Source organism: Notamacropus eugenii, chromosome 6, assembly GCF_028372415.1.
Source record: "Notamacropus eugenii isolate mMacEug1 chromosome 6, mMacEug1.pri_v2, whole genome shotgun sequence".
Lineage (NCBI taxonomy): Eukaryota > Metazoa > Chordata > Mammalia > Diprotodontia > Macropodidae > Notamacropus > Notamacropus eugenii.
This window is the reverse complement of record NC_092877.1, coordinates 77027499-77046570: the sequence shown is the minus strand read 5'-3', so window position 1 is coordinate 77046570 and position 19072 is coordinate 77027499. Positions and strand designations below refer to the sequence as shown.

At 37.9% G+C, this 19072-nt stretch overlaps 1 protein-coding gene across 5 annotated transcripts in view; it reads left to right on the top strand.

The window, feature by feature from the left end:
* The window catches only part of PPARGC1A (PPARG coactivator 1 alpha), a 779791-nt gene that overhangs the window by 202052 nt on the left and 558667 nt on the right, over positions 1-19072 (top strand). For all 5 annotated transcript variants that reach the window (XM_072620378.1, XM_072620376.1, XM_072620375.1 and 2 more), the window contains exon 2: positions 459-523. In XM_072620378.1, coding sequence (XP_072476479.1) covers positions 506-523 — 18 coding nt within the window. In that variant the 5' untranslated portion in view covers positions 459-505. The remainder of the gene's footprint in view (positions 1-458; positions 524-19072) is intronic.

Here is a 19072-nt window from a genome sequence, read left to right as displayed (position 1 = left end):
TACTTGATTCTTAAAGATCCAGAAATACTGCTTAAGTAAAATCAATGCCCCAGCAACAGCATCTGATAGCATATGCCCTGTTCCAAATCGATAATCCCTTACCCCTCTACTGAGAGAAATGAGATGGGTTTTGTTGCTTGATCACGATGTTTCTTTGCCTCTAGGAAACATCTGGGTTATATTTTCCTGATGATCATGTCCAGAGAAAGGGTGAAATGATCCCTGGGCACAATTTGTCCATTTTGAGTTTGTTTTGTAAATTATTTCAGATAAATCAGATCATGAAGAAAGGATGGGGATGCCTGGTTGGTATTGTGTATGGGAAGACCCAGACTGTAGTAGTTGTTCTCCTATTGATGAGTTATTTTTGATCCTGTACCATTAATGTATTTCCCCATTTTCCCTCAGTATCCCCATCTACAAAATGGGGGTAACACAACTTACCATCTGCTTTTCAGGTGTGTTGCGAAAATCAATGAACTAATATTGATAAAATTGGAGCCCCATGGATGAAAGGTACTTTGTAAGTATAAAGAATTATTGTCATAATATATTTTATTTCACCAAAGTACAAATGCTAAATGTCTTATAATTTGTTAGGAAATCTGCAACACCCGATTTCATATTCAAATACTGGTAATCTAACTTTCTTTTAGGAATTTATTATTTCTGAATTCTATTATGTTTATGAATCTGTTGGTGTAGAAAAATCCAAAAAAAAAGAGTCAGATATTGTTTACAAGACTATTTGAAAAGCTGGATGTCTGTTTGTTTATATGGATATGTAGAGCTGAATTTTGAATGCAAATTGAAATTAATTTTGTGATTTTTTTTTGTCTCTTCTCTTTCTGCTTTTTAGTTGAAAATCTTTCATTCTATGATTGGGCCCCTATGGGTATGTCTCAGTATGCACAAAAATTGGTTTGTGGAAGACCAGACTGATTCGATTGGAGTGGGCATTATTTTTTTTCATATGGCCCTGGCAAGATTGGCATTTCTAGTCTTAGAGAGGGGGCATTGCTGAACAGAATGATTCACATGTGTAGAATATCTCATCTTTGGCTAACCAAACAGGTGATAGACTAGGTGCCTGAGAACTGGTGCCTCCCAATGTTATGTCATTGTGTTGTATGTAATTAAGCCAAAGATAATCTAAACTATTTCTCAGTTAAAACAGTTCCTCTGGCCATTGTCCTCTTCTCTGAATTGCATATTTTTTTCTCTAAATTCACTAGTTGACCAAGGGGTGTGTGTGTGTGTGTGTGTGTGTGTGTGTGTGTGTGTGTGTGTGTGTGTGTGTGTGTGTGTTTGTGTATGTGTGTGTGTATGTCTATAGGTATTCACAACCTGAGAGTGGTTGATTACAAACATGGCCCTTGACCTAAGGGATTTTAAATGATGTTACTTGGGAGACCCTGGGAGACCTTAAAGGGCAGTAGAATTTTCAGACAAGAATAAATACTATGGCCAGAAACTGTTCATGAAGTCATAGGTTGTTACCTTAAAGTATATTTAGTCCAACTTCCTAGCCCACAAGAATCCCTTCTGTGTCTTCCCTAATGGATCTAGCTTTGGCATGCATCTCCAGATCAATGGAAAACTCGCTTCTTCACAAAGGCAGCCACTCCTAAACATCCTTAGGAAATTCTGCATGTGATGCCAGCTACGTCTACTGGTAGTTTGATCCCAGTTCTGCCCTCTGGAGTAACATGCAACAAGTCTTCTGCTTCTTCAACATTTGAAATTTCTTTAGTTTTCCCTTTTTACACTAAATACCCTTAAATACTTCAACTGTTCCTCATCTCGCGTGATTTTTCTCTCCTTTACCTGGTCTTGTTGCTCAACTCTGAATGATACTGATATGGTCAGTATCCCTTCTGAAATCCGATGGTCAGAATTTCTAGTCACTATTCCATACCCTGGGGGCAAGGAAGCTTCTTACCAGATTTAGAAGTTATGGTATCTGAACAAAAGTCTTTTAATGAATTGGTTGAGTGAGATGCCTTCTCTTGTAGCTCTTAGGTTAAGGATTCTGAGTTTCAGCTATCAAATGGCTATGCTTTAATTGTTCTGGTCATAGACAGGAAGATGTAGTCTTGGTTAAAGTTGGCCTCATGTAGCCGCTGCAGTCATAGCCTGCTAATTCTGTAGAAGTGAATTCAAGTTGTTTACTGACGTTCTAAAGCAACTGTCAGACTGAAACAAGTTTACACTAAGTGAGCCAACTCACCTCCTTTAGAGTGGCTGTTTATTTTAAGCTGAGTGCATAAATAATAGAGTGAGATATGAAGAATGAGTTCAAGCAGTAGAACATGAGGCAGCCTGTTTACTAAATGTTGTTGGGCAGAAGAGAACTGGGGCAGCTCAGAACCTTTTTTTTTCCTTTTGTGAATGCAAAGTGAGAAATTAGCCTTCATTTTGTAGTTAACAGAATTAATGATTCCACGTTGTTCATCTGCCCGATGCCAGTCCATATCTGATGAAGATAAAGCCCTTTGTTATACAAACTGGCTCCTATAGCTCAGTCTCTCCAGTGTCCATTTCACAATCTTAGAGAATGATTGCTGAGGGTCACTGTGTCAGTCTCGGTGGGCAGATATCGTACTTGATGCAAAGATAAATATTGTGGAAAGATCACTGGACTAGGAATCAAAAGACCTGGTTTTACACCCAGCTTCATCAGTAACCTGCCCTGGAATCTTGGATGAATGAGCCTCAATTTTCCCATCTATAAAGTGGGGATAATTTTTACCTCACCAGGATTCTCTGAAGATCAAATGAGATAATAGATGCAAAAGGGCTTTATACCTTAATTAAATACTGTCGAATACATGAGAAAAGGGCCTGGGCTCCATATCCAAATTAAGCTGTCTCAATTGTTTCTCGATATTTTTTAATGATACAGATGCTCTAGTCATGAATGAATGAAGTGTCTTTCCTAAATATCCAGATAACCCATTAACTGGGATAGCATAGGAATTGTTCCCCAGCTAGTAATAATTAACGAGTAAAATTCCTGTTGGTTGGAGGTATAGCAGCTTGTGTGAATTAATGAGCATGTATTCAATTGAATTTAATTTGACAAGTATTTATTAAGCACCTGTTAGGTGCTAGGCCCTGTATTAGCACCCGACCCTGGAGATTCAAGGACAAAAATGAAACAGTTCCTGCCTATAAAAAGCTTACATCCCACTAGGAATGTGTGCAGCATATACACAGAAAGTCAACACAAAATACACTCAAAATTAATAAAAATAATTTCTATGAGGATCACTAAAAACTGGAGGGAATCACAAAAGATCCCTCACTGGAGGTAGGTTATGGAATATTATGTATACAGAGTATTAAGTAGGGAAGCTTGGCGCAAATGTAGAGTGCTCGGCTGGGAGGGATAGGAAATCCAAAAGATATTGGGATTTAGATGATGTCATGGTTTAAATGACAAACTTTTTAGAAGAAATTTGCATTTTATTCTAGAGACAGTAGGGAGCCATTGAAAGTTCTTGAAGAGGAACCAAGATATGGCTAGATCTGTGATGTAGGAATACCATATTCATCGCTGAAAGGAATCTTGATGATAACTCATTTTTACCAATGAGGAAGCTAGGGCCTAGAGAGCCAAACTTACCTCCCTCCAAGGTTACACGGTTACTAGATAGCAGAACAGGAATTCTTACTCAGGCCCTTTGCCCCAAATCCATTATATTTCTTATTGGATACATTTTTAGAAACGAGAAATTTGGTTCAATTGTTGTCTCTGAGAGCTTCATAGGAAAGGATGTGATAACCTAAAAGCTACTAAAGAAATGGCACAGGATATTTACTTTTACATGATCATTTTTTTGTATTATTTACCAAGATACCTGACTGATGCAAGTAGAAGTACATGGTGCTATGACAACATACGTATTTTAGATGGAATAGCTCAGATTTTAAAGCATAATATACAAGCCCTTTGGGATAGAGTCTAACTGAATGAATGCACAAAAATATATCTTTTCATACTATTGGCAGGATGAACATTGTAGACCTGTTTTTATGCTTAGTGTGTTTTTGAATATTTCCAAAGATGGGGGGAAACTTAGACCAAAAAAAAAGAAAACAAAAATGAAAGATCAAGATTAGGCAGAAATCTTCCCACAAATATTGCCTATTTGTACTGGGGTCATGTATTCCCAGGGTAGAATGGCAAGGTGAGAAGACTTGATTGGCTTTGTATTTCTGAAAGAAACAGGCTAAAAATAGGATCATTTCCATAATCCCAGAAAAATGGTTGGGACCGTAAGAAGTAATCAGCTGTGGGAAAGAAGAAATTCTGCACTTCCAATTTGAACACACATCTCAGCAATTGCTTCTGTGCCTAAGCACTTGTTAATACAATAAGATAATTACATTATTAAATACACTATGGAATTTTGATCATCGGAAACTTTGTTTTCTCATCACAGCGTATAAGCTGCTAGTGTTGAAACTCGCTCTCAGTGTTTTGAGCGGTAGGCTCTCATTCTTTCACATCACGTACAATGCCGCATTCAGTTGCTGGGCTTGTGGCAGGGAGATGCTTTCCTTCTCAGGTTATTTTTAGTTGGGTATATTTAGACAAGGTGAAATTAAGTAGGAAGCCCCCAATGTGTGACTTGGCTGTGCTTTGGAGTACAGTATCATTCCATTAAAATGCCCTTTGCATGCTTCTATTAAACAGCTAAACTGAAGCAGGAGATCAGTGGTCATTTGAATTGGTGGCTCAAGTACCTTCACAATGAATTGGAATCTTCATTTCTATGGGGAGACCTATGCCCGTTCTTGCAGGGGAAAACTACTGCCTGGAGTAGGACTTTGTGACCCTTCTGTCCACTCACTGAGAAACAGGCTGCCACTCTCATTCCCCAAACCTGGTGATTGTTTCAGGAAATCACTGGACTTGAGTTTAAAGAAATGACTCAGATATTTCCTAGTTGTGTAACTGGACAAGTTGCTGCTCGGAGCCTCAGTTTTCTCACCTGTAAAATACCTGGAATGTCTATGTCTCTAGGTTGTCATGAGAATAGTGCTTTCTGAACCTTAAAGTGTATTATAAAGGTGAGTTGCATTTGCTCTGTGCAAAGAATTCCTACTGAGAAGACCTCTTTACAGACCTACTAACTTCATCTAAAGACTTCAAGGTACAAAAAATGCCTTCAGTTCCCTTTCCCCATGAAGGATGCACAATACTTTTCACGTTAGGAAATGTGACCTTGGTGGGCTCTTCCTCTTTGAAAATTCTTTTTGGCTTAACCAAAGCTCTACAAGTCTTGGATCATTATTCTTATTTTCAAAAATTACCCTAGAGTACAAGTTCTTAAGTTTATTTTATATATATATATATACAGAATTTCATATCCCTTTGACAGTCTGATGATGCCTAATATTACTGTGGGTTGTTGCCTAGATTCATAAGTGAAAGAAATGGTAAATTTTGGTCAGCAGTTAGTAAAAAATCACAGTGTAGCTCTTTTCCATCCAAGTGCTTGAATCCCCTGAAATCTGTGGAGCCAGGTTAAGAACCCTTGTCCTACATCTATTTAATGTTCCCTTGAAGATAATTTGCAGTTTATCTCTTTGGAAATGGTGACAGCTTCTGGCTTAAGATTTTTCTATTTGGGGGTTCATAACAGCTGGGCAAAGACATCTTTGATCTTTCTGATCATGGTAGTCTTGTATATAGGTCCATAAGGAAGGAAGCAAGCATTTGCTAAGCACTTACTGTGTACCAGGTAGGACACTAGGCATTTTATAAATATTATCTCACTTGATAAGGGTTAAGAGGAAGCCTCTTTTTATTGTAATCTTTACCCTTATCCCTACTCATATAAAGCCCTCTTTTCACTACACTTATTTCACTTTAGAGACCCTTGGTTTTTCCCTCCCGTGCCTCAGATCACAGCCCTTCAGTGCCCATGTCAAAGTCCATTTTCTGATGGCCAATTTTGTCCTGGTAATTCTCTTCTCACTCAACCATGTTGGGTTTTGAGCAGAAAACTCCAAGTCCATTCCCAGGACTATACTCAAAGCCTTGGGAAGGCCCTTCCCACACCTGGTCTCTATAGATGTCACAGTTTCTTATCATAAAACACATATAGTAAGAGGACTTTTTTTAGATTAAATAAATTACTTAAAGAATTTTGAAGCTGCAAGTAATTAGTTTTTGAGGAAAAAAAAAAACAAAGATTCCAAAGGAGCATCTTTTTTTGTTGTTTTGTTTAGTTACAATTTGTTTCCAAGCATTAAAAAACTGTGTTTTCAATTTTTTGCTGGTATGTTAGTATATTTAGTTGATTAATTTGGATTTATTTAGGAGACAGCTGCTGGTACAAACCCTCAAGTTCTCAAAGCTTCAAAAAAAAAATCCCCAGATGCTGTATCTAAAGGCTTCTTTTTCTAGAAGAGGTTTTTAAATAATAAAATTCCCATGAAAATGAATTTCTAGAAGGCCTTTTATGCCTGGAAGTAGTCTAATAGTTGGGGCAGTCTATCTACAAATGTTTGTTAAGTGCAGATTCTGTGCCAGGAATTGTAGTAGGTGCCAGGGATACAAAAACAAAAAAAAATGAAACAATCCTTGATCTCAAGGAACTTGCATTCTATTAGGGGAGACAGTATATTCGTATGTAAGTATACACAGAATAAATATGCTGGGGAAAATATTATATAGTTAAATGCAGTGTAGTTAGGGAGTGAGGTCCCTAGCATGTAGGATGGTCAGGAAAGGCTTAGTGTAAGTGGTCCTCGAGGCAGCATGTCTTAGAGTGGAAAAGAATATTGGATTTGGAGAAAAGGATTTGGGTGATTACATTTGTTAATTACTACCTCTGTTACCTCAGAAAGGTAACTTAAACTCCCTGGGCCTTAGTTTCCTAATTTGTAAAAAATGAGTATATTGGATCAGGTGATCTTTGAAGCCTTTTTCAAATAAAAAGTTCTATTACTTCTAAAAGTAAAGGTAATATGGCAATGTGAGAGTTCTGCAGAATTGAGAATCATAATATTGTTGTGACTGCTCTTATTGTAAGTAATTGACAGCAATTGGGGCCATTTGGTGAAAGGACAATACATTCTCTAGACATCTGTGGGCTCGGAAAGTCTTACCATGTTACAGCACTGGGAAGGAATTGAAGCTTATATTATTGACGTTCATTCATCCAGAAAGTATTTAATTATATTTGGTTTATTCTGTTTTAAAAGGGCAAGGAAATTTGGTAAGATTTTTATTCAAAATGGTTAAAGTAAAAAAATCCAAAGGTAAAACATTAAACCAACCCTCAGCTATTTGGAGAACTGCTATTGAGAATGTTATATATATTTTTAAGCTTCCAGAGAACCAAGGTTTTGCTTTTTTTGCTATGTGATTATTTAAGTTATTTCAATTTTTGAATGATACTTTATGGAAATTATCTTTCAAGTACAACAGTGATAAAAGGCAAAAAACAAAAAACTGTTAAAATGATATCCTTGCTCTTTGTTAAGAACATAAGACTGGCTGATGACCCATCCTTTAAAGCAACACTTGATTCTAGATGTTGTTCAGTTATTTCACTCATGTCTGACTCTTCATGACCCCATTTGGGGTTTTCCTGGCAAAGATACTGGAGTGGTTTGCCATTTTCTTCTCCAGCTCATTTTACAAATGAATAAATGAGACAAGTAGGGTTAAGTGACTTGCCCAGGGTCACACAGCTAATAAGGAGCTGAGGCCAGCTTTAAACTCAGGAAGATGAGTTTTCCTGACTCCAGGCCCAGTCCTCTATCCATTGTGCCACCTGATTGCCCCAACAGTTCTAGTACAACATGAATAAACAAAATTGGAGCAGTTCCTAGGGAGTTATTCTGACATTATTGTTGGATGAATGAATTCAAATCAATTTTGCAAACATTTATTAAGTTTTTGCTGTATTCAGGGCAACTATGTTAGGCTAGGATTACAAAGACAGTCGAAAAATAGCTCAGTATCCTCAAAGAACTGATGTTTTATTAGATGAAGAAGATCTAGATTTGACTCATATACATAGTTTATAATATAGACCTTCATGAAAAAAATCAGTTATAACTAATAATTGTATGTAATGACATATAGAGTTAGGAGCAACAACAAAAAGTCATGACAATTTGATAAGAAAAAGAGGGTAGGGCATGCTTAGTCCTGTTTAAGAAATAGGAAGAGGGTTGGGAGGTACTGATGTACATTTTTATGGTCCGTGAAGGTTTAGAAAGCAAATCTTTCACTGTAACTCATAAGGAAGGATATCACAAGTCTCATTATCCCCTTTTTGCAGAGTAGGAAATTGAGGGGTCAGAGATATAAAGCCAAGTGACTTCTACATGGTTTGAAAACCAGTGTCCAAGCAAGGACACATCATATGTCCCCAAACGGATTCTTTCAGAAGTGGTAAAGTCTCCTGTGTCACTTTGTGCTGCCAGTTCCTGCACAGATATCAGCTCTGTCCTACTCTACAGGAAGTGTCAGAAAATAGGGTTCACAGAGCAAAGTAGGTACCCTGTGCCTACGTTTCCAGACTTCTGGAAAGAACCCTGGACAAACAGTCTCCTCTGTCTCTCCCCCCACCCAGAAGGGCATAATCATTTATCATCTCCTGTGGGAGTTTGTACTCATAGACCCAGGGTTTTTCAGATGGAGATTCCCGAATTCAAATGCTTCCTCTTATAGATACAGAAAATGAATCTCACAAAAACAAAGTAATTCACCTGAGGTTGGTCCCTTGTTTTATTCTTTCTCTCCAGTTCTTTTTCGAGGATCACTTTGTCCTTTGTGACCTGGGACTTTGCCAAGCTACTAGAATATCCACATTGCAGCAGCCCCCAAGGGACCTCAGAACCCAGTGACAAGTGGTGGCTTCTTGGTGCAAGTCCATTATCCTTCCTGCATCTCAACTTCCCCATCTGTAAAATGGGGATTTGAACAAAATACTCCACCATCCATTATGCCCCAGTTGAGGACTATCAATTCTATTTACAAATAATACTTGAAGTCTTATCAGGACCCAGTTCTGAGAAGCCCCCTTTGTCTCTTTTGCCTCTGTTTTTCGATATTGAGACTGTGAGATGGAGATGCCTAGCTACATCTCTTCTTTACTTTATTTTCCATCCATTTTTAAAAGAGAAATTAAAAAAATATGGGAAAATGCACCAAAGTAAACCATTCTAGGAAGAGACAAGTAAAGGGTTAATCAGAAGGCTGGACTAGTTTGGTATGGGGAGGGTAGAGTGTGAAAGCTCTCCCATATTCCTGCAGGGCCATTGCTATGAAAAGCAGCCTGGCATTGAGTGTGTGCAGAGTAGCCAAGCTGTGATCTGAGCTGCTCTGCAAGGTTTTGTGTTGATTTTTTCCCCTCTTTTTTTGTTGTACGAGGACAGCTTTCAACGAGATCATGCCCCAGGAATGCAAATTTTTTGATGTAAGTCAATAGGAAAATAAGTTTTAATACTGTATATGGAATTTGAATTTACAACTAACTTTTTAGGAATCAGATTATTCTGTATGTCGAGGGACACCTTTCCCTGCTGCCTATCTGTCTCCTGTGGATATGGTGAAGATAATTAGAAAGAACAGATAATTCCAGGAAATAAATTATATTTGATTTTTTTTAATGCTGCAGCAACAGTGGCCGATTTATCTTACAATTTTATTTGTCTTAGCCTAAAATTAAAATGAATTTATAGCCCTGAGCACATATCAACAAGGGGTGGAAAGACATGGTGCAGCTATTCCCTAAAAGCCAAGGAAAAGCCAGGCATATGTGAATAATGAAAAATAGGTTGTAGGTGAGAGTGATGGAGATCACTTTGTGTCCACTTAGCAACTCACTGCTCCCCTAGTTATGGTCTCTTTCTGTTGCAACAGGAGTCTTTCCCCAGGAGACATCTTTCGTTCCTCCCTCTCTTTCTTTTCTTCTCATCTGCCTCTCCTCAAAACTCCTGGAAGTGCCCCTTGCTGGTCTGGTGTTCTGTTTTTTGTTTTGTGGTTTTAATTAAACTTGGATTTCCTTACCCACAATTCCTGAGAGGCTCAGCATTCAACTCACAACTCAAAGAGATCTGTTCTTCTGCTTTCAAAAAAAAGGAGGTGTGTGTGCCACCTTTTAATGGAATCAGTCCATTGATGAAACTCAATTGTCATAGCTAAATGTGATGCCAGAAAGTAAAAAGAGCTGTTTTTATTTCTCTCTGGGGGCTCTTCTGTAAGAGTCCAGGGATTAAAACTCAAATTTTAGAACTATGGAGAGATGAGCATCCTTGTCCCAGGGACTAGAAAATTGGAATGGCTAAGCATTCTGTGTTCAGATTTTTCTTAGTAGTGAATAATTTTATGATTTCAGAGAGAGAGAGAGAGAGAGAGAGAGAGAGAGAGAGAGAGAGAGAGAGAGAGAGAGAGAGAAACTTTACAGCTGTTTCTCTCCTCTGTATGTTCATAGTGGTTATTTATATCTGGGAGGTTTCCATTGGGATTTAGTTCAGGATATAGACTTGGCAACCTGGCTTCCACACTCTGTTGTGACATTTGACAGGCTGAAAGCAAAGCAGGATGGATTTCTAATATATAGATGGATGGATCTGGGGGAGAATGTGTTTTGGATTGCACTGTATTATGAAATGGATTTATTGATCTACCTCCAAATGCAGCTGTTTGCCCGTCAATATGAGACCTATATCAAGGGTGTTTGATAAATGTGTGCATCTGACCCTTTTCTTTATTTGTTTTCTAAACTCTACTTAGGAATAACAATCTGATCCTCCAGGTGGTGCGTTTCTAATGGCTTACTGCACTTGTCATGTGGTTTGGAACGCTTGACCTTAGGGCTGCTGCTTTGTAATCCTATGCATTCTGTATCCATCTAGAAGTATACTACTGTGCCTGATTTTCTCAATAGAATCACACATTTTCCTGCTCCTTTGCATTTCAATATCAGTTTCATCCATTAACCTTGAAACACTGTACCCATATGTACCAGTTATTGCAAAACCCCCATGAAGTAGGTAGTATCTCCATTTTCCAGATGAAGAAATTAAGAGACAGAAAGGTTAAATGAGCAGCCCTGGGCCACACAGTAAATCTGCACCAGACCTGGCATTAGCATTCAGAGTTCCTGCTTGTATGTTATGGGTATACCACTTTATTTCTCCAAAACAGCAATTTCAAAAGAATAGGATATGCAGATGTGACACCCAACTGTTTAAAGTAAGTAATGAGTTAGGCAGAAAGGGAAAGATAGTCAGAGATTTCTTAAGATCAGAGAATTTTAACTGGGAAGGAAGTATGAAGCCAGGTGTTGTTTTTTCCAGTGACTTGTTCAAGGTTATATAGGTGGTAACTAATAGAGGCAATCTTCAAAGACCCCCTGACTCTTGTTCCAGGGCTTCTGCCACTCACTGTATCATTTTGCTCTATGATGATGGTAGGAAACAAATTCATTGACCACTTGTACAGTCAATTCTGTCGATTCATCTTTGCCATTTGAAAAAGTCATAGTGAGAGGTCACAGTAACAAGTGAGCAGGGAATATGCTTACCCTTGGAGTGCTTTTGAGGAAGATGGTTTTTCTTTATCGCAAGAAAAAAATGCTTGATTAATTTATTAAGTCAATGAGAAGACTAAGATAAGACCAGTAATATCTATAAATCATCACATTTGAGCATTCAATCATTTTTCTGAATGCATTGAGAATCAGTTAGGTATAGTGAAGGGAGGGGGAGCCTTAGAAATCAGAAAATTCTGCTTCAGGCATGTCCTAGCTATGTGATCTAGGGAAAGTCATTTTCTTCTCAATGCCTCCAGTCAATTTTCTAATATCGTTAGCTCAATGGGTTTGTGGATCAATAAATTCATTTCATATTACAGTGATCATTAAATCCATTTCATAATCCAATGCAATATAAAACATTCTCCTCAAAATCCATTTAATAGGTGGCTGATCTGCATTAGAGAAAGGAGTTTCTTCAATGGGCATTTTCTACATAAATAAAATCATAGATTGACACTCCCCAAATATATATATATATTATATATACTATTTTAAAATTATTTAGGCATTTTCTTGGTCCTCATTAAGAAATTATTCAGTGATGAGGTCTGTAATGCTACAGAAAAATAATAAGAATAAATATGAGTGTGTAGCTTTGTAAGTGAATATTTCAGAGACAGTATAATTTGTGGAGAGTTATCAGCAAACAAATAGACTAATGATAAAACAATAAATTAGTAACAATTTAAATACAGTTGATTTTAAAGGATCTCATATTAGGGATATATAATTGCATTGAACATTTGAAGAAAAGAATAGATATTTTTCTCTCCCAGGCCTCCCTCCGCCTCACTCAATCTTGTGGTCTTGGGTTGTCTAGCAGCTGTTTTCTGACCATCAAAGTCAACCCCAGCTCTGTCCAAAATCTGCACCAAGGCACTGGCTTGCATCAGTCAGCAGGTTGTCAAGATGCGTGTGGCCCTCATAATAATAAATTGTTAGATTAGAATTAGAATTTGCCAATATGTCTTATGTTAACCTTTACATAGTAAAGAATAAGCTTTGCATAATTTGAAATCCAACCCAGTTGCATACTTTTCATGCCACAGCTGAGTCAAGGAGATGATAGAAACCTCAGAGATGGTGGCTCCAGAGACTGCCACTGGGTTATGAACTCAGTGTACTGTGTGCAAAATGTCACATTCCAAGAGGCCCCGGAATTATCAGTCTCAGTGTCACATCTCACTACAGTCTCTAGTCACATGGTGTAAGTCCTGTTTATCTGACCGGACTTAAAAGAAGATCCGATGCTTTATTTATGAGCCCTGAGCTACCCAGTCCCGTGATGGAAGTAACCTTGGGGGTACAGAGCATCTGATCACTTCAGCGCCCATTAACTACCTGTTTCTAAATGGGGAAAAGCATTTACCCAGCACATTATGTTATTCATGAAGACACAAAAGCTGCCTGTTATACAGTCATCGGGCTGCTTTCCGTGTAATGTGATCCAGCTGTTGAACTCTGCAGATTGTTTCTAATGTTAGTCTTTCCTTCCTTTCTTTTCCTTTCTTTTCTTTTCCTTTCTTTTCTTTTCTTTTCTTTTCTTTTCTTTTCTTTTCTTTTCTTTTCTTTTCTTTTCTTTCCTTTTCTTTTCTTTCCTTTCCTTTCCTTTCCTTTCCTTTCCTGTCCTTTCCTTTCCTTTCTTTCTTTTTCTTTCTTTCCTTCCTTCTTTCTTTCTTTCTTTCTTTCTTTCTTTCTTTCTTTCTTTCTTTCTTTCTTTCTTTCTTTCCTTCTTTCCTTCCTTCTTTCTTTCTTTCTTTCTTTCTTTCTTTCTTTCTTTTTCTTTCTTTCTCTCTTTCTCTTTCTTTCTTTCTTTCCCTCTTTTCCGCCCCAACTCTCTTTTTGTCTCTTCTTTCTTTCTCCCTCCCTCCCTCTCTTCCTTCCTTCCTTCCTTCCTTCCTTCCTTCCTTCCTTCCTTCCTTCCTTCCTTCCTTCCTTCCTTTCTTTCTTCTTAAAAAGAATCTTGGCCCTATCCAAGTGAGAGTTAAATGTGTAATTATACATCAAGAAACAAGAAAGAGGTCCACCTCTCCATGGAAAGTTACAGAACTGGTGCTTGCTGGCAGAGATGTGATCTTACATTACAGGGGCATTAAACATGTCAGCTGCCTGAGCCTTAATGGATGGAACCTCTCACCAGACCTTTTGTCTGGATGGCCTTTGGTGTTGAAGACATGACACAGGAAAGGCCTTGGATAGTAACACAGGCATCCAGAAGAATACAACACAGCAAGATTCCAGAGTATCAAGGGCTGTCTTTTTCCAGGGCCCTGTTTGTCATCCATTTTGTCATTTCCCCTTCTCCTTTGTATCACAGTTACCTAGAGAAGTTGATTATGAAAGAGAAATTGAGCCTTTGAAATTAAGCTTTTGGGGGAGGGAGTGGACCTGGACAAATAAATGAAAGAATATTTTCAAGCTGAAAAGTAATCCTAGAAGAGATTTTGTTGTGTAGCCAAACAACCAACCAAACACATAAACAAACACTGGGTCTTGGAGTAAGATAACCTGGGTTCAGGTACTGGTTCTCTCACATAACAGCAGAATCATGGCTCTGAACCTTTGTTTCTTCATCTGTAAAAAGTGTGGGACATTGTCATCCTCAAATTTTGTATACTGAGATGGAGATAACTATCTCTTTCCTATTTGTTTCCCAGAGCTGTTGTGAAAATCAAGTTATAATTGTGCTCTAAAGCCTTCTCTAAATATAAGATGTTAGTCCCTGAGGAGGGTCCTGAGGAAGCTTATTTGGGTTTCATTTAGTTTCCTTTTTGGTTGTGAAACTTCGTAAATGATTAAAAAAAACTCCATTGGTATCCAATAATAACCGACACTAGATTTGTGCTTTAAAATTCACAAAGCCAATTTTACATACATTCCGCTCATTTGTACCTTAAAACTATACTAGGGGACCATTGTCCCCATTTCATAGATGAACAAATTGAAACTCAGAGTCACGCCTCTGGCATAAGGGGTAAATGTGAACTCAGATCTTTCTGTCCCCCTGACACATACTAGCACCCTTTTCCTGTTGCTGACATTCAACAGACCCACATCCTCGTATCAATGCAGTTGATGCTTCTAGAAAAAGTGGAATAAGTGTTATTTATAAGAACTGAGGCTAATCCTTGCCAAATTAGTTTTTGTAAGAGATGCATGAAGTAGAAATGAAAGAAAATATTAAAAAGTGACTAAATGTAAAAGTCAAATTCTCTTGTACAGCTTTTCATAGCTTTTGCTTCCTACCCTAGTACCCTTGCCTTGGAGTGTAATGCTAAGGGATAAGGGAATAAGTCAGAACTGTGAGCTAGAATTGTCTACTTGCAAGCCTTCTCCATCTCTCCCTCACATCATTGGCTTTTGACAGGGTATCTTGAATGAATTATATTGCCTGCAACTGTAAGTAACCACAGTGAAAAATGGACTGTTCACATTTCTCCTGAAACCCTCCCCTTTGGGTGATGCCATGGTTCCACTCATTCCTCATCCTTTGCATCTCAGATCTAATCTGCTACTCACTCAACTTCCACAAAATTTCCCACATCTGACCCTTCTCTTCTCCTTTTCGCCAGGACCATGGAATCTTAGAGCTGGATTAGATCTGAGGGGCCATTTAACCTACCCTCTCACCCAGTACAGAAATCTGCTTTCCAACATTTCTGATTTATAGATGGTCCTCCAGCCTTGGCTAGAATATTGTCAGCACTAGGGAGATCACCATCTCATGAGACACTTTTCCTAGTTGGATTGCTGTGATTATTAGTATTATTTTTTCATCTTATTGAGCAAAATGTACCTTTTCAAGTTCTACTCATTGGCCTCACTTTTGCTGTCAGGAGCCATATTGATTGAAGCTAATCCTACTTCCACATTACAAACCTTTAAATATTTGAAGATAGCTCTTTTTTTTTTCTCCTTATGTCTCTTCTCTAGACTAAACACCTCCTGATTCTTTCACAAATTCTTCCCAGGCTATACATTCATTCTATCTTGGTCTCTTTCCTGAAGAAACATTATCTTTTGTCAATGTCTGTGTTAATGTGTGAATACTCCATTCATGGGTCCATTCACTAATATTTCTTTCTATGTAATATTTCTTTCTATGTCTTTTCATGTACAAATACTTGTGAATGTGGGTCAACGTATTTTCTACAACAGACAAAGCAGACTTCATGCAAATTGTTTATATCAACCTGTTATGGCCTAGGCCATCAGCAATCATCAGTGTCATTAGAACAATTAAATGACACTGTCAAAATTGCTGTCAGAATATGTCCCTCTCGCTGTTGTTCATTTCACAGCCAAATCTCCAGGGTTTAGTGCAAATCACATTATCTCTTGCAGGAGGGAGTTGGAGTCAGAAAGTCCAGGTAGGTACGCTGCCTCCACTTCCCAGTATTAAAACCATGGGTCTATTAACCAACTCTCTGATATTCAGCTTGCTTTTCTGTAAAATGGTCCTCTCAAAGGGCTGTTGTGAGGAGAACACTTAGTTCATCAGTTGCACAGTACCATATTAGAAAGATTCACTGTTTTTACATTATGGGCTACTTGGATAGAAGAAGAGAAAGAAATCTTCTGGAGGATGCAGACATGGTTTAGTTTGTATCTTTATATCATTAGTTCCTAGCTCTGTGCTTGTGTGTGTGTGGTCAGCTCACAATAAATGAGGGCTCATGAGCCGACTAGAATTAAATAAATAATGTTTGTTGAATTAAATTAAATTCTATTATCTCATCAAAGCAGGTACTTTTATGAGACTCACAAGGTGAGTTTTCTTCCTGTATTCCCATCAGTCCTCTATGGAATATCCATCTGGCACTGAACTAGGAGAAGATAGAGATCTTCTTATCAGTTATTCTGTTACTAAATACATCAACAAGTTTCTTCTTTTTTGGGGGGGGGACAGCACTGTGCACACATTGTGCCAAGTAGACAAGAAATGAAACAAGTCCTGTTCTCAAGAAGCTGAAGCCTACCAAGAGAGATAACATATACACGACAAATATGTGTGTATGTGTGTATACCATATATGTATTTACACATACACACATGCACATATACATGTATTTATATGTGTGTACACATGTGTATTTATACATATATATGTGCATACACACACATATATAAAATTTTAAGGTGACTGGCAGCAGCTCAGGCAGAGGTAGGCCTTGGATAAAACAGATTTCATGCAAAAGTTTCTTCCTGGGCACAGCTTTTGAAGGAAACCAGAAATTCTATGAGGCTGAGGTGAGGAGAAAATGCATTCATTCTAGGAGTGGAAGACTGTGAACGCAAAGGCACAGGTATTGGAAATGGAATGTCTTCCATTGTCCTTTTTATGACTCATCACTTTCATTTCTCAGAGTCCATAGCATACAGCATTGCTGGAAGAATTTTGATGTTAAAAAGATCAGGCTTTTAAATTGCAATATGGCTTTTCTTGGAGCAGAGGTGAACTTCTCCATCAGATAGATTTGTTCAAGAAATCGAAACTGATTTGAATAGCCAGCAAAAAATCCCAGTAAGTGAGATGTTCCAAACAAAACAAAAAATAAACATCGTCAAAGCTTTCTAAGGTGTGTCAAAGTCAATGGTGTGAGGTTTTTCTGGGTCTTCTGTTTACACTCATACTGCTGATACCTTGCAGGAGTTGCATAATAACAGATTGGTCATCATTTAGCAATAAAATGTCTTTCAACATGACACTTAACATCCAATTAAAAGTGGAAAAAAATCAGCTTCTATTCTGGAATATTTGGAAAGCTGAAATCATTCAGTCAAAACATCTAGATTTGAAGCCAAATTTTTCAGATTTTTATCTGGATGTTTGGTGTCATATAAGCAGAGTCAGTTTCTTAGAGAAGGATAACCACACATATATGCTAAATAGTGATACGATAACACATATAGTTTTGCCCAGCCAGGAAAGAATTTATACAGTGGAATATGTTGTTCAGTTGTTTCTGACTTTTCATTACCTCAGACAATACCGCTCATGGGGCTTTCTTGGCACAGATGCTAGAATGGTTTACCATTTCCTTCTCCTGCTCATTTTACAGATGAGGAAACTGAGGCAAACAGAGGTTAAGTGATGTGCTCAGGGACACAGTCAGTAACTGTCTGAGGCTAGATTTGCACTCAGGTCTTTCTGACTCCAGGTTTAGTGCTCTCTATCCAGTGAACCACCTTGCTGACTCCTAATGAGAAAGCTTTAATGGAACGAAAACATTATTTTCATAAAATATCGAATTATTATAAAATCTAAAATTCTTCAGAAGGCATTTTAAAACTGCATCCAAAATACTGGGCTTTTTAGGAATGCATTGTCAGAAAAAATGTTTGCTTTCAACAGCTGGGGGGGAGAGATAAAACTACGACAGAATGGGGTATGCTTATAGAGACCAGCTGAATTAAAGTCTATTGTTTAACTTGGCTCTTACAGACACAGAATGTGAACATGGAGTTCATTCTTTGCTAAATAGCATTCTTTATTTCAAAACTATTAGCCTTGGCTTTTATTAACCCTGTGAGCCTTCCTTACAGACATCCCAAACAGTGCTGGGGCTGTTAAAAATATAAATTCAAATTGCACCTTGGAAAGGCCAAGGCTAAATTTTAACAACTGTTATGAGATTAAAAATGCCAGGTGGACTATTATTTTTTATCCCAGTTTTCGCTGTTGCCAATTTTCAGGCACTCGGGATCAGACAAATACTTTTGCTTTGGCGTCACCAAAAGTTTTGCCAGCAACCTCAGATGTCTGAGCCACTGTCAACTGCTAGTTGATACAAAATGGCTTTGTTTTCTTATTTTGATGATATTAGCAAATACTTGTAATAGAAAATAAAATTAATCAGTTTGTGTTCACAAAATTGCATCCTGTTTACCTCAGCCTTGTAGCTATTTTCCCCCTCCTACAGGGGCTATTTTAATTAACAGTGTGAATTTTTGATAGTTTAATTTATTTTATGATTGTAGAAAAATACTCCTTTGTAAGGGTTTATATATAACTAGCCAGCTAATTAGCAGTAATATTTTCACAACAGCTGCAGAAGCAGGGTGTCCCATGAAACATGGCTTCTCCTTCAGACCGCCAAATTATTTATTGGTGTCTTTCCTTATCTCCTAGCTGAAGGCAACAAAGGAGGCTAGTGTGAGCATCAGATAATTAAATGAGAAATAAGCATTTAAGGACTTTGACCTGACATACAGAACTTCCCAAGGACTTCTTTGTCCCTAAACCTGTGATTTAAGGCTATGGCATTTTGGTATCAGGTTTTCCCCAAGTTTATTCTAATTTTCCTGTTGACCCTGGAGGTTCTGCTGGGGCTGCCACCTCAGCTGCTGATATATCTGGAACTCTTGAAGGTTTCCAAAGTACTTTTCATAAATTGTCATTTTGGCTCTCACAACACCCCCAGAAGATGGTGTTTGTATTACAAACATTACTATACAGAGATCTGCACTGACCTGGAGAACTTCTGGTGTGGAAAATC